The sequence below is a fragment of the Carassius gibelio genome, chromosome B17, assembly GCF_023724105.1.
Source record: "Carassius gibelio isolate Cgi1373 ecotype wild population from Czech Republic chromosome B17, carGib1.2-hapl.c, whole genome shotgun sequence".
Lineage (NCBI taxonomy): Eukaryota > Metazoa > Chordata > Actinopteri > Cypriniformes > Cyprinidae > Carassius > Carassius gibelio.
Window position 1 is genome coordinate 5,445,743 of NC_068412.1, and position 14,000 is coordinate 5,459,742.

A 14,000-nucleotide genomic window follows, 5' to 3' on the forward strand; every position below is an offset into this window, starting at 1 on the left:
AAACCCATGTCTTGCACACGTCTGTGTGTAGTGGTTCTTGAAGCACTGACTCCAGCTGGAGTCCACTTTTTGTGAATCTCCCCCACATTTTTGAATAAGGTTTTGGTTTCACAATCCTCTCCAGGGTGCGGTTATCCCTATTGCTTGTACACTTTTTCCTTCCCTTCGCCTCTTGGACACACAGCTCTGTGAACAGCCAGCCTCTTTTGCAATGACCTTTTGAGCCTTGCCCTCCTTGTGCAAGGTGTCAATGGTCGTCTTTTGAACAACTGCAGTCTTCCCCATGATTGTGTAGCCTACAGAACTAGACTGAGTTACCATTTAAAGGCTTTGCAGGTGTTTTGAGTTAATTAGCTGATTAGAGTGTGACACCAGGTGTCTTCATTATTGAACCTTTTCACAATATTCTAATTTTCTGAGAGACTGAATTTGGGATTTTCCTTAGTTGTCAGTTATAATCATCAAAATTAAAAGAAATAAACAATTGAAATATATCAGTCTGTGTGTAATGAATGAATATAATATACAAGGTTCACTTTTTGAATGGAATTAGTGAAATAAATCAACTTTTTGATCATATTCTAATTATATGACCAGCACCTGTATAACTCTTAAAAATGCCAGTATCTGTTCACCAAAACCTAAAACAGTAACTAGAGTCATCCAGTCTATATTTATATATAGGTTTATTGTCCCTAGAACTATTTATGTTAATGTTTTTTCTTGACAATTTACTACAATGTAATGCTCATGTTATGCCAGCGATGATTAGTTTATTATATAACGAAGTATGGTGAGGCATTTTATAAGCGTTTCTTTGTCCTGTTAGTTTTATCACTTGATATACATTACAAATATTTTGCTCAACTTGTATGTTCACGTTTGCTTTTTTTGCTTCCCTGACTGAATGCTATGCACTACTCCTATAGAACACTTCGTCGGCAAACTAAATACTGTGACTGGCACTACATGTGACAAGATGTTTGTAACAAATTATGTATTTTGTGAAATGTAGCATATTGGCTATGATCCAAAATGGACATTTGACAAACAGATTGTTCCGACGCCACAATCAAAGAGGCCTTAAAGCTGCAGTATAAGATTGTCAGATTCACTAGATACGCCAATATCAACCCCCACTTTTATCCCTTTCTCTACAATTTTATAGATTTATTAAATGTTGATTTTCTAAATAATAAACAGTAAAACTGCATGAGTGGTGGACTGTTTTATGAACTGCTATTCTTCAGGGTGTGAAAAAGTAGTATATTCTACATCATCTACAAGGTAAAAAAATAACAGACAACCTCCAGACAACTCATCCGGTCTTAACATGTGAAATTTTATTTATTGACATTAAGGAAACACAAGCTTTTAATAGCTTACATCTGGATAAATGTAAATAAAAAGGAAAGCTGTTGTGTTTCTTAAGTTAAATTATGTTAGGCTCAGACTTCAGTGTCCTTGATTTGGCCATTTATATTTGTTACCATACCGTGGAGCTGAATCTCTCGGGCTGAAACTGCAAACACAACACAAACTAGCACTAGAAAATGTTGATCGGGGTGAGATTGAATTTCATCCACCATCATTTTAGCAGGTCTTCAATGTGTCAGGGGTATATATACACACACCCAAAGATGTTATGCTGGTGTGTTGTGGAGGTGTCCTGACCCTAAGAAAGATCATTGTACAGACATTGTGTGCTAAGCCGTGCCCGATTTGGTCCAGGCTAAATAGAAATGACAGAGCTCCATTATAAGTAAATATTGCCATTTTGTATAGCCTCAAAAGACAAACTGATTTAACACAAACACATTTAATATGGCCTCAAACCTGCAAGAATTGTAAGCTATGAATCTTTAAGAATTAAGAGCAGGTTTGGGCTGGTTAAAATACAGTAGATTCTACTTTCCACAGGGAAATGAGAATGCTTTTCAACATTTTAAACATTAAAAAGTGTGCACATTAAGCTTTTTTGTTATTTTACCTATCACCATTTTTGTTCTCGCACCATCCTTGAGTTTAGCGTTCTACTGTTCACCACAGTGGCTTTCGATCCCCAAAGAGTCTCTTACCCGATCTCCATCTGGTCCCTTAGAGCCCACTCAAACTGGGCCCACAGTCTAGTCTTAGGTTGTTGTAGTTTTTTCTCAATTGGAAGTCAACACCAGAGCTTACCTTTAGCCAAGGCGAGTCAAGTCTCTGGTACACACTCAAATGACATAGGACGAGGACACCAAGGTGTTGCACACACAGTGGAAACCTTCTTATCCCAGAAGTTGTTGCACAAAGTCTCTTTCTGTCTGTGTGGCAAGGAGCTCAGTTGAGCTGGATTTGCAGGTCCTCACCATACTTGCGCAGATATTTGTCATGGTTGTGGTTGACGGACCAGAGAGGGGGCAAATGGCGTGGCTGCATGGTGGTCAGAAAGTGTTGTCGCCAGCAGCGCTCCAAGTCCATCAGGCCCCGCAGACCGCGCTCGGCATACACCTGCACTACCTTCAGTCCATGCGGCACATAACTCTCATTAAAGATCCTGCAAAGGTAGAAGATATCGACTTTCACAACTTAACTCAGAACTGCATCTTCACATCCTGTATGTATGTTAACGTGACCCTGGAGCACTAAAGCAGTCTTAAGTCACTCGGGTATATTTGTAGCAATGGCCAACCATTTTTCTTTTTATGCCAAAAATCATTAGGCTAAAGATCATGTTCCACTGAGATATTTTGTAACTTCCCTACCGTAAATATCAAAAAAAAAAAAAAAAAAAAAATTATATATATATATATATATATATATATATATACACACATACACGCTAAGCCCTATGTGTTCAGTAAGCTATGTGTTTTCAAGGCTTCAAGGTTTTATTGAATGCTATCTCTATGCAAGTGCAAAGTAATGCATTCTTAGTCTTTTATTTTTTAATTTTAAGAGCAATAAACATATATTGCAATGTTAAGGAATTCATGTTTTTTTTTTTAATTCAGATATGTAAATCAACATGTATAAATTGTTAGTAGTCAATTAATGGGGAGATAATCGAAATCGAATCTGTCTGGAAAAAATCAATCGTTAGATTAATCGATGCATCGAAAAAATAATCGCTATATTGATCGTCTAAAAAGTAATAGTTTATCCCAGCCCTAGTCTACATTCCATGTCCTCCACCTGAGGAGATCTTAGAAAAGACCTAAGTATTTATTTATTTTGACAAGAAACTTCACAGTGACTGTTTGTGCTATTTGACAATCTGAATCCTGGTGCAAAATAAAACGGGCAAATATTCCACAGACTGTCAATAGAGGAACAGATTCACATCTAGAGAGCAGTCTTTGGTTCCAAAAAAACCCAAAAGTTAAGAAAAACCATAAGAGGAATTTTGGTAACCGAGTGTTCAAACAATTACCGTTTATTAATCAAAATAATCAGATTAATTTTATTTATTTTTATTAAAGATTGGATCAATAAAGCATCAAAAATAAGTAATCTTATGGTTTTAATTAACAATACTGTTAAAATAAGTAACATAATAGTTAATGCATGCATATGAGCCGGTTTTAAACTAAAAAGATATTAATGCATATCTCAAATAAGATTTACATTTTCTAACATAAATAACATGCAATGATAACTATAATAATAATATAAATTTTTCAGATGTTGAACAACAATCCTGCAAACCACGGGGCGAATGGTGTTACACTTTACAGCACAATCTTTGGCTAATTATTTTGGATTTAAAATATCCTATTCCTAATATTTTGCTACGTCAACCACTTCTTTATGCTACAGCGACAAATTTCAAAGAAAAAACAGCGAAACATGTCAACTCAAAGTGAACATTTTCAGTTTTCACGATTAGAAACAAAATATTCAAACTTGTGAAAATCAAAAATACGCCAATGTGAAAATGTCAGGAGCTGCATATGAGTAAAAGAATGCTGCTGTGCTTCACTCTGATACACAGAGCAGTTTATATTGCAGCCTTATTGATTTGATAAATCACCATGATAAGATGTTCTGCCCCAAACACACACAGAATGCACTTCTCAAAGTTGTAAAATAGTAATAATAATAAATTGTCTTCAATGTTTTCATTCTAAAAGTAAACCTACTGTTTACCCCAAAAATTTGTTAAATTGTTAATGTTCCCTGCCTTTACTTATATTTCAATATATTTCAAGTATTTAATTAATTTTAATCTCATTATTTGCAGTTGTAATGCAAATACATCTAAATGCAGTTTTCAAAAGCTATGACACTTCTGCAGTGCAACAATGGATTTTTTTCATACGGATTTCATTTGATTGGAAACAGCTTACAGCGTCTAATTTTTCTAATTAAATGCAAAAATTAAACATGAGAATATGACTTAAGATTATAGGGTGCCATATTAGATAGGGATGTAATCAAGATGAAATGGAAATACCATGACTGTCTTTTGAAAAGTTTTTCATTTAATCTAGAGAGTTCACAAGCGCAGCTCTGCTTCCATTTACAGCAGTAACCCAGGAAACACAGTCATTAAATATTCATATAAACTACTACTCCAATCGTATAGTCACATATTTGAATACATTTTCAACCAGCTTGCGGTTCATCATGATATCCCTAATATTAGATAAATGTGTTGTCCTTTATAAAAGGTAAAAATCCTCTAAAGATCAGGTGGCAAATTTTGGCCATCAAGAATAAGAAAAGCGGACAAGGCCTAAACCACAAACAGCAGCACAAAAACACACTCAGCAAAATATTGTCTGATTGTGATCATCAAAACCCCAGAACATAAGATACTCTTTTGAAAATATCATCAAATATCATAATTATAGTTTGGTTCACATTTCTGTAAGCCCCTTCCCTTCCACACGGGTGGTTCTGGTGTAGATGAGCTACCTGGTCTCCAGCGCGGCGGCTCTCTGAAGCATGTCTTGCGTGACTTCCTGCTGTCCGTTGCAGAAGAAGCTCTGGATGACTGACAGGAGCTCCTCCTTCCTGGTCTGGGGCATCCCGTCGCTGGCGCTGAGGAGAGCCCTGGCGGCCGATCGCACCCGCCGGCGGTCTGCGTCCTCGAGCAGCCGAATGCCCTCCTCACAGCCCTGGGGAGCGTAGTGCTCCTCGGCCAGCCGCTGCTTCAGGACCCCGTCGTGCACGTTTGAGGCCGCGTGACAGGAAGTGCACAGCAACAGGATGTCGTGCGAGTTGTGGTCCTTCATCTCAGCCGGGAAGTGGCGCCTGTACTCGTGTGGGACGATGTTCTTCCTGGGTTAACGAGGAAAGACAGTAGTTGAGATGACTTAGTTTGACTTTGCAAACAAACTCAAATCCATGTCAGGAAGCACGAGACACACCTGATGTAGGAGTCGGTTTTCCCACACACCACGCACACGTTCTCTTTGGCTGTGAGGTAGTAGTCTTTCTGGGAGTCTGGACGGCCCGACGGCTCAAACAGCAGCCGGACAACGAAGGGATCTTCGCTGAGCAATTCTGAGATTAAAGTACAGATCATATTTTACACATTTGCTGCGTTTACACCGAAATTACCCGGGACAATTGTACCAGGAACATTTTTCTCCATTAACAATTTTTCCCCCCCAGACCGGTTGCTTTCTGTGTTTCCACCGCGGAGTAAAGTACCGGGAAGATTAGGCAAATAGACTGGTTAGGTAGGTCTGCGCGCATTTAATACATTGTATTTATTACCGCTGTTCTCACGTTCCTGCTATTTATAATGCATGTATAATCCTTCATTGCTCTGTTCATAATGTACATACAATCCCTACATTGCATTCATATTTATATTCTGTATATACTCTGATCAATACTGTATATAGCAACTCCACTGTACATTCTGTATATCATAGCTTTACTCTGCACTTTTATGTATATAAACACTATATTCTTGCACTTCTGGTTAGATGCTAACTGCATTTCATTAGCTCTGTACTTGTACTCTGCATAATGACAATAAAGTTGAATCTAATCATCTAATTTCTCAATACAAAGTACTCTTATTTTGGACGTGAATCCTCGGTAGTTCAGACTTTATGCATTCGACTCGGGAGTGTGATGTCCGCAACGAAACAGCAGCGTACTTGATAACTTCAGTCAGCTGACCATGGCTACTGCAATTTTCCTCTCTGTATATTTACAATAAAACGAAATAGGATATCAAATACTACTGCCTCTTTTCGTTTAAACATAATAACAGCTGCAGAAATGTACTTAATTCAGGGTTGTGTGTAACGTTATATACAGCCATTACAATGAAACGAAATATTATATAGACGTTCACTACTTTTGACCCACAATTCATTCTGATTGAGTGTACAACCGATGTCCACTCGCTGAAGCGCTGTTTCCCACAATCTAATGCGGAGTAGCGTCGAGCTGGAAGCGAGAGCGGGAGCGAGCGAGTTTGAATGAGAGGTGAAGTTTACATCTTTATTATTTCTGTTTTAACGGTTTTCCTACATTATATTAAAATGTTAAAGGCAATAACCCAGTTTAATATTTGACTAATTTACTGAGGTGGCATCGTTGTTGACTTACAAAAATGATGATAATTTGGTGGATAATTTACATTTTTCCGTTAATAACAGGTAGTGTATTCTGATCTAAAATGAACAGTCGCCTGAGGACGCTCTACAACCATCTTATCTGAGCTCAAAACTAGGGATGCACGATATTGGATTTTGGCCGATATTCGATATGCCGATATTTTCTAAATAATTTTGGCCGATGCCGATATATATACAAATATATACTGATATATTTACAAATATATACTGATATATTTAAACTTTAATTTTACTGAGGAGAAATCCATGTATCTCTTCTGTACTGATTCTACCATAAATTTATCATTTTACAAATGTAGACAGACATTCACATCTGAAAAACAGGTCAATTATTTCACTTGGAGAATATCGGTTTGGCTCATCGGCAGAAATATTCATATCGGCCGATACCGATAATGGTCATTTTAAGCTTTTATCGGCCGATACCGATGTTGTGCCGATATTATCGTGCATCCCCACTCAAAACCCTGCGTGAGCAACTAAAAGATACTAAAAGTAATAAATACATAATTATGAACGTTTATGTGCGTTCATTTTTGTTTTCAGTACGTTATTTTAATCGCATTTAATGATTATGAACATAAAAGCATTACAAAAAAATAAAATAAATAATTCTATAACGTTACTATCGATGAAACCACAAAGCTGACGCAGAGGTATGCAATATAAAGTAATTTTGAGTATTATTGCTATTAGTATTATTTTCTAAAATTAGGTACATGTAATATAAAAGTACACATGGCAAATGTTTTTGCAACAGCTATACGTCACTGTCCGAATCCGTTCACTTATTTATTTGTTCACTCCTTCCTGAAAAAGTGAACTCAACGTGAATGAGTGAGCGATTTCAGACACAGCATATATTTTCCAGTTGGGCCACCAAAATGTGTCAGCACTCTATCTGACGGTCTACCTTAAATACAGATCTCCCAGGGGTTAAGTGAGTAGTATCAAACTTAAGGCCAGAATGGTATAAGAAATATCTTCATTATAATTTCAAGAGGTCTTACAGTTGGGGACGGAAAGACAAGAGTCGCAATACGGCTGGATTAAACTTCAAAAGGCAATGATGCCATTGAATAAATGTGCGCTGCATAATTCAAGTCCAAACTTCATAATATATCCATTTATGGTCAGATCAATGCAAATATAAACTCATGTTTTTATGCAGCAAACATATAGAGTAGTAAATTACAAAGTTAATGTGCCTTCTAAAACTAAACAATTAAGACAATAATGTTTATACATTTAAACTGGAATCATAATTTATATGCTTAATTTATCCTTTCTCATCAAAATGGTCTAAAGGCTGAAATGCTGTTGTACAAGATTTCTGTTTCTGTGTAAACCTTTATCTAAACTGTAAATGATGTAATTGTATGGCTCAATACCATTACCACAGACATTACCCAAATACGGTTTATTTTACTTGTGCAGCTTTTTAAAATCGGTCATAAATTGGCTTAAATGTATTTAGAGAAAGTGTGCAGATACCCTGTAAATAATGAAATAAAATGTCTTGCTTCAAATGTGTTGATATTGGTGTACTAAAAATATTTTTGTTTTGACATTTAAACTGATTTATATTATATATATATATATATATATATATATATATATATATATATATATATATATATATATATATATATATATATATATATATATATATAGTATTTTTATTTGGGCTAGTTAAAAATACTGTAATTTTCGGTCTACCAAAATCTCATGAGTACCTGCCCGAAGGCCGACCAGGGACTCCCTGACTACACTGAACAAACAGCTTTTTGGAGGAAACATCTCGTCATTTAATCAATAGACAGTCTATCTGTTAATCTTCAACATGTTTCACGCTAAACACTACTTTTGGATTGAACTACTTTTAGACTTTAACACCAAAAATAAATCAGTTTTACAAGAGAAGTCACTTCTTTTTGCGACAGGTGGGATTCAGTTCATGGCATTTGTCATTCGTTCCAATAGGATCTGTAAACAGTGACGCACAACAAATTGAATGACGTCAAGGCTGTAATGTGACTTATAAAGGGGCACGTGATCCAAGTCAGCCGTTATGTTTCTCCAATATTAAGTAATGCACACTGTCTCATCTCCCAATAGTAATTCAGTCTCTGCAGCATGTTCAATATTATCAGTGTTGTCAAGTCCGTGGTTTTACCGCAGGATTGGGAAACTTTAATACTGATGCTGTGGGTTGTTTCTCATGTCCGCAATCTGGAGTGACTCCAAAAACATGATATTTCTCCTCTCGAATGAACATTTTTCATGGGGAACTCCACCAAAATATGTGTATTTTAACCCCCTGAACATGATATTATTTTAATATCAGCATCACTAACACTATTATAGTTTGTCAATATTTAATTCATTATTTTTTTCCAGTTTTATAGTATTTCAAAGTTTTCTTTTATGTATATTTAGGCTTTTGTTTTAACTTAAGTTTGCATTCATTTAACTAACTGTAAGAACCCTGGTAATGTTTTTTGGGGTCCTCGCCCGGTTCAGTATTATATTATTCTTAATATAAAAGGCATTACTGCCATCAAGAGCAAACAGCATCATGAACTTAATTGACAATGGGTTTTGTATAAAGCGCTATATAAATAAAGGTGACTTGACTTAACCAGCTTTGTAACTTTCACATGCACAACGAAAGGAAAACTGCATTTCAAATACATGTTGAAAACTTCTTCCTTTGATCAACAATATCAAGTGTTTGTGTACCTCCTATCCCCTTCTCCAGATACCACTTGGCTTTCTTCTTGTCACATGTGCAGAGCGGCTGGCCGTCGGGAGCGTGAAGGAAACAGTTATCATAAAGGGGAGATTTCCTGAATCAAGACAAGCAGCACAACAGCAGTCACTTCAAGGAGTTCAGATCCGAATACCTTGTTGAAGATCAGTCCTGTATTTTATGATCTTTAATCAGATCCTCCTGCTGTACCTGGCTGAGTAACCGACTCCCAGTGGTTTGCGTTTGTTCCTCCGTGGGTCTGGAACTTGCTGGTCTCCAGACTCAGGACTCTCCACAGTGGACTTTCGGCTGCGCCTCTTTCTCTCCCCGTCCTCCCCCTCTCCGTTATAGCGCGCCCTGAAGGGCACGTCCACCAGCCCCTGGCAGCATGACGCCAGCTGGACGAAGGTGCCCTCACCCTCGACGCTGTTCCTCCCCAGCAGGTGAAAGAACAGGGCCACAGAGATCTGGGCGTCGTGTGCAGCGTAGACCACCTGAGGATACAGCAGGACAGAGTCAGTGTGACACCACCATGACCACAGCTTCACTGCAGACTCCAGATCAGCTGGGTGTCACACTGATGACCAGATAAAAACTCAAATCAACAGTGAAGATCACAATTTCAAGATTTAAATGCATGCTTTATTTTGAACCAGATTCATTAGGTGTTTTACTCTTTAAAACTACCTGAGAGGAACAACTGCTTGGTTGCAAAACAATGAAAAATGCTTAGTCATTTTTAACAACTTAATTTTAGTTTTCTAATAAATAATAAAAACGGTTTCCTCAATTTGGATGATTAAAACTCACTTTAATTTTTTTTTAAATGCAATCTGAACTAAAAAAAATAATTTAATGAATCTAACTTGTCAAATTCACACCTTGCATGAGAGTGCATGAGAAAGGTCAATACTGGATTGATCATACAGTGTATAAATAACCTAAAATCAATTGCATAACTGTGCTATAATGTTAAACTAGAACTAAAAGTTAAACTCTTGGTGTTCCCGGTCATGACCTGAAATGAGCCGAGCTGTGGCCCTTTCTGAATACTGTCAATCTGAAGCTGGATCAGAGGATGTCCTCCTCACCTGTTCTTGGCTCAACACATCCGCCTCCCAGTCACTGCAGCGCAGCTCCAGAGATTTGTCCAGCGTGACGTTCAGCAGATCTGCAGCCAGAGACTTCAGACTCAAGCCGTTATTCAGCACCGCTTGCCTTCAACACAATCCAGATCACCATCAAGAGCTTTAAACCCTCACTGGGGATTGAACTGATCACATTTACAACTAGAACTATCCGCCTTATTTACTAGAACAAGTTCAGAACTGATGATGACCGTGTTATTAAACTGGATTCAATCAACTCTGAACTAAACTGAGACATGACACTATTCTTCAGTAGAGCTGCTTTTCAGATGATAATTTAATTTAATAATTCCTTAACTTTACAGAATTAACTTTTATTTTCCTTTAATGTAAGCTGTTCTGAAACAATCTCTATTGTATGTAAATGCCCCTTCACTTGATCATTTATTGATACTATGGTTTACTAATAATTTAGTGAAAAACATTTTCAGCAAAAATTGATTGCGATTTAAAATATATTTTAAAAACAAAGTTTTAATTTATAATAAAAAACATTTATATAAAAATATTTCACTGCAAATAAAAAGTATTCAATAATAATAATAATGTTGGAAATCATAAGATGCTTGCACTGAGCAATGCTGGGTTCTAGAGATGCACCATTCTTGATTAATCTAAAATCACTATTAGTTTTTAGTCTCAATGAGAATGACTGGTTGAATGAATGATTCAAAAGCTATGTTTCCATCCAAGGATGTGAATTTAACTACTGCTCAAAACTGGAATGTCGCATAAAACATTTGTCAAGGGTCAAAGAGAACAAAATCAACACTTCCTGATAAACTGGCACTAAATAGCTCTACGTAAACTAGAAGCCACTGAATATAATAATTCTCCTCAGGCATTTCAGAACGACTAAAACATACAGATGCTGTGAGTGAGATCGGTCCGCTGGTTAGTATAGCGCAGTCACACGACTTTTTCAATGTGCATGGTGGAGTTTTTCTTAACAGATAAAAAAAAAAAAGTTATCCTACTCATTTGTGCACACAAGTTTTTTTTTGTTTTATGTTAATTTTTAGAATTTATCAGCATCTTGCCGTTTCCATCCAGCATTTTTTTTAATGTGATAATCCAAAATGTGCATAAAAACATGTGGATTGAAACACAGCTAATGAATCACTCAGAAATACATAACTGGATTTATTGTTTTTTGAAACAATCTCTTGAATTAATGATTCAACGACAGATAAATTTAAGTCATTTATTGCCACCTAGTGGTTAAACAATGCAATCGACACGAACCTTATCTGAAAAGCTTGTTATCAAAAGATGACTTGCCCTATTTTGATCAAAGCACAGACAATCTTTATATCCGAACTTTCCTCCCAGTATTTCTGTGACTGTAAGACAGAAATAACACTGTGCAAAAGTCATAAAAGAGCATTCAAATCAACTACAAAGGTTTAATAGAAAAGGGCGAAACGTTATCATTTAGAAATTAGATTGTGTGGGTGTTTAAATCGAGATCTTTTAACAAATAATAGTGCAGCTCTACTGGGTTTATTTGGCTAAACTGTGCAGCTCAAATAGATAGTAACATTTAAAACGATCAATCTGGAGCATCACCTCTGTCTGAGGGCCAGGTAACGCAGGTCCACGGTGCAACTCAGAGTCAGACCATGATCATGAGCCAGTCGTTTCCCATCCTCATAACAGCCCACCCCGACCTTCAGCACACGGGGGTCAGAGAGCACCCCCACGAGACCCTCAGGGAGAGGAAGCTGTGCCTTATGAAACGCCAGCAGTCTTACCAGCACACAGCGGCCGGAGAACGTGGCCAGCTGGAGTAAGGAGACCGCAGAGGCCTTGCCTTTGACAGACACCTGCGAAAGAAGACAGACGACATCGTCTAGTGCTGCTGCTACCATCACAACATCTGAACCACATGCAGAGCCATGCTTACACGCAGGCCTTTTACCCATTCACAGTCCAATCCCAGCACCGGATAGACACACAGGTCCTTCTGGAAATCCGGCCAGAGCGTCTCCCAGTCTTCAGGTGAGCTGACGGTCACCGGCGGCACGTCTAACAGTGAATGCACTCGCAGAGGCTTCTGGGTCTGTGGTGCTGCCGTCGTCTCTGGTCTCGCTGGCTGTGAGGACGGGACGTCCGCTTCCAGCTGGGCTTGTACGGGCTCATCTGAAGCGGGGCCCCTGAGGGCCTTTCTCTTCTGCGTGCGGATGCTGCGCCACAGGAGCAGACCGCCGAGAGTGGCTCCTAACATCGTGGCCAGAGCCGCGGTCAACCTGCTCGGCTTGGACATCACTGCCTCTGAAACTGGACATTCACACGCTTCGTTCACCAGGGCTGGGTTTATTTGATGAAAACACAGCAGCTCCTGAGGTATTATTGCCATTTTAAATAACGGTTTACTGTATGTGTGTAAACTTTAGTTCATTCCTGGTGCCAAAGCTGTATTTTCAGCATCATTACTCCAGTTTCGGTGTCACGTGATCTTCAGAAACATAATAATATGAGGATTTGCTGCTTGAGAAACATTTACGTTACATTTATTAACCAAGATTAGAACCGAGGTGAAGATGATAAACTGACAGAGCTTAAAACCAACAGTTAGCTTTATTCAAACATAATTATAAAGCATTTTGTGTTGGTATACTCTTCAGAAATCGTGAAAACATGTGTACGAAAGCTAATTATAAACAGCTACAATTCAAACCAAACTGAAACAAGTTCAGAAATAAATCATCGTGTGATTACACCAATCAAACAGTTTGATCGCAGTGTGTTTGTGTGAGGGATGCAGAGCTTCGCGCTGACGGACAGTTAGCACTCGCACATCTAGATGAATCCCGTCTAACGTGTCCTTCTCGTGTGAGTGTTGCTGTGGATATACGCACCTGAAAACTCAACAGATGTCAGAGTCTGGAGTGAACACAGACTGTATAAAGGTGAACACTGCTGTAGACACTCTCACGCGCTTATGATGAACAGCTGCAGCGCGTCTTCTTCTGCGCGTTTATGTCGTCAGCGCTCGCAGGAATCATCCGCGCCACAGCGACACCTCCGCCGCAGGCGCGCAATTACACCTGTCTCACGACGACTGACAAAGTTTTAAAACATTATTATTATTTTGCATTTTGAAATTATTTTCAGAAAATCAAGCACAGTTCTCATTACTTTTTTTTCTACACATTAGGTGTGAAACTTATCTCCAAAAAGAATTCAGAAGAGCACTGTGTGTCAATGTTTTTGTAATTTAAAACATATCTGTTGAACAATGAGACATTAAAGTATTTTAGACACTGAACCACAAAATCAGTCATAAGGGTCAGTTTTGTTAGGATATGATTTGAAAATCTGAGGGTAAAAAAAAAAAAAATCTAAATATTGAGAAAATGGCTTTTAAAGTTGTCCAAATGAAGTCCTTAGCAATGCATAAATTAAGTTTTTATATATGTATGTTAGGTAATTTACAAACTATCTTCATTGAACATGATCTTTACTTAATATCCTAATGATTTTTGGCATAAAGAAAAATCAATAATTTTG

At 37.8% G+C, this 14,000-nt stretch overlaps 1 protein-coding gene across 2 annotated transcripts; it reads right to left on the bottom strand.

Moving 5' to 3' along the window:
- Positions 1 to 1,321: 1,321 nt before the first annotated feature.
- Positions 1,322 to 13,505, bottom strand: exd2 (exonuclease 3'-5' domain containing 2). Of its 2 annotated transcripts, none has more exons than XM_052581132.1 (9): positions 13,349 to 13,505; positions 12,409 to 12,767; positions 12,057 to 12,313; positions 10,431 to 10,557; positions 9,550 to 9,833; positions 9,330 to 9,436; positions 5,358 to 5,493; positions 4,903 to 5,268; positions 1,322 to 2,539 (listed from the first exon to the last, which is right to left on the bottom strand). In XM_052581132.1, exons 2-9 carry the CDS (start codon positions 12,751 to 12,753, stop codon positions 2,323 to 2,325), a joined length of 1,839 nt encoding a protein of 612 aa, XP_052437092.1. In that variant the 5' UTR covers positions 12,754 to 12,767; positions 13,349 to 13,505; the 3' UTR covers positions 1,322 to 2,322. The 2 variants fall into 2 exon arrangements, with proteins under 2 accessions (XP_052437092.1, XP_052437090.1); XM_052581130.1 differs by having other exon boundaries at positions 12,394 to 12,767; positions 13,349 to 13,504.
- Positions 13,506 to 14,000: the final 495 nt, after the last annotated feature.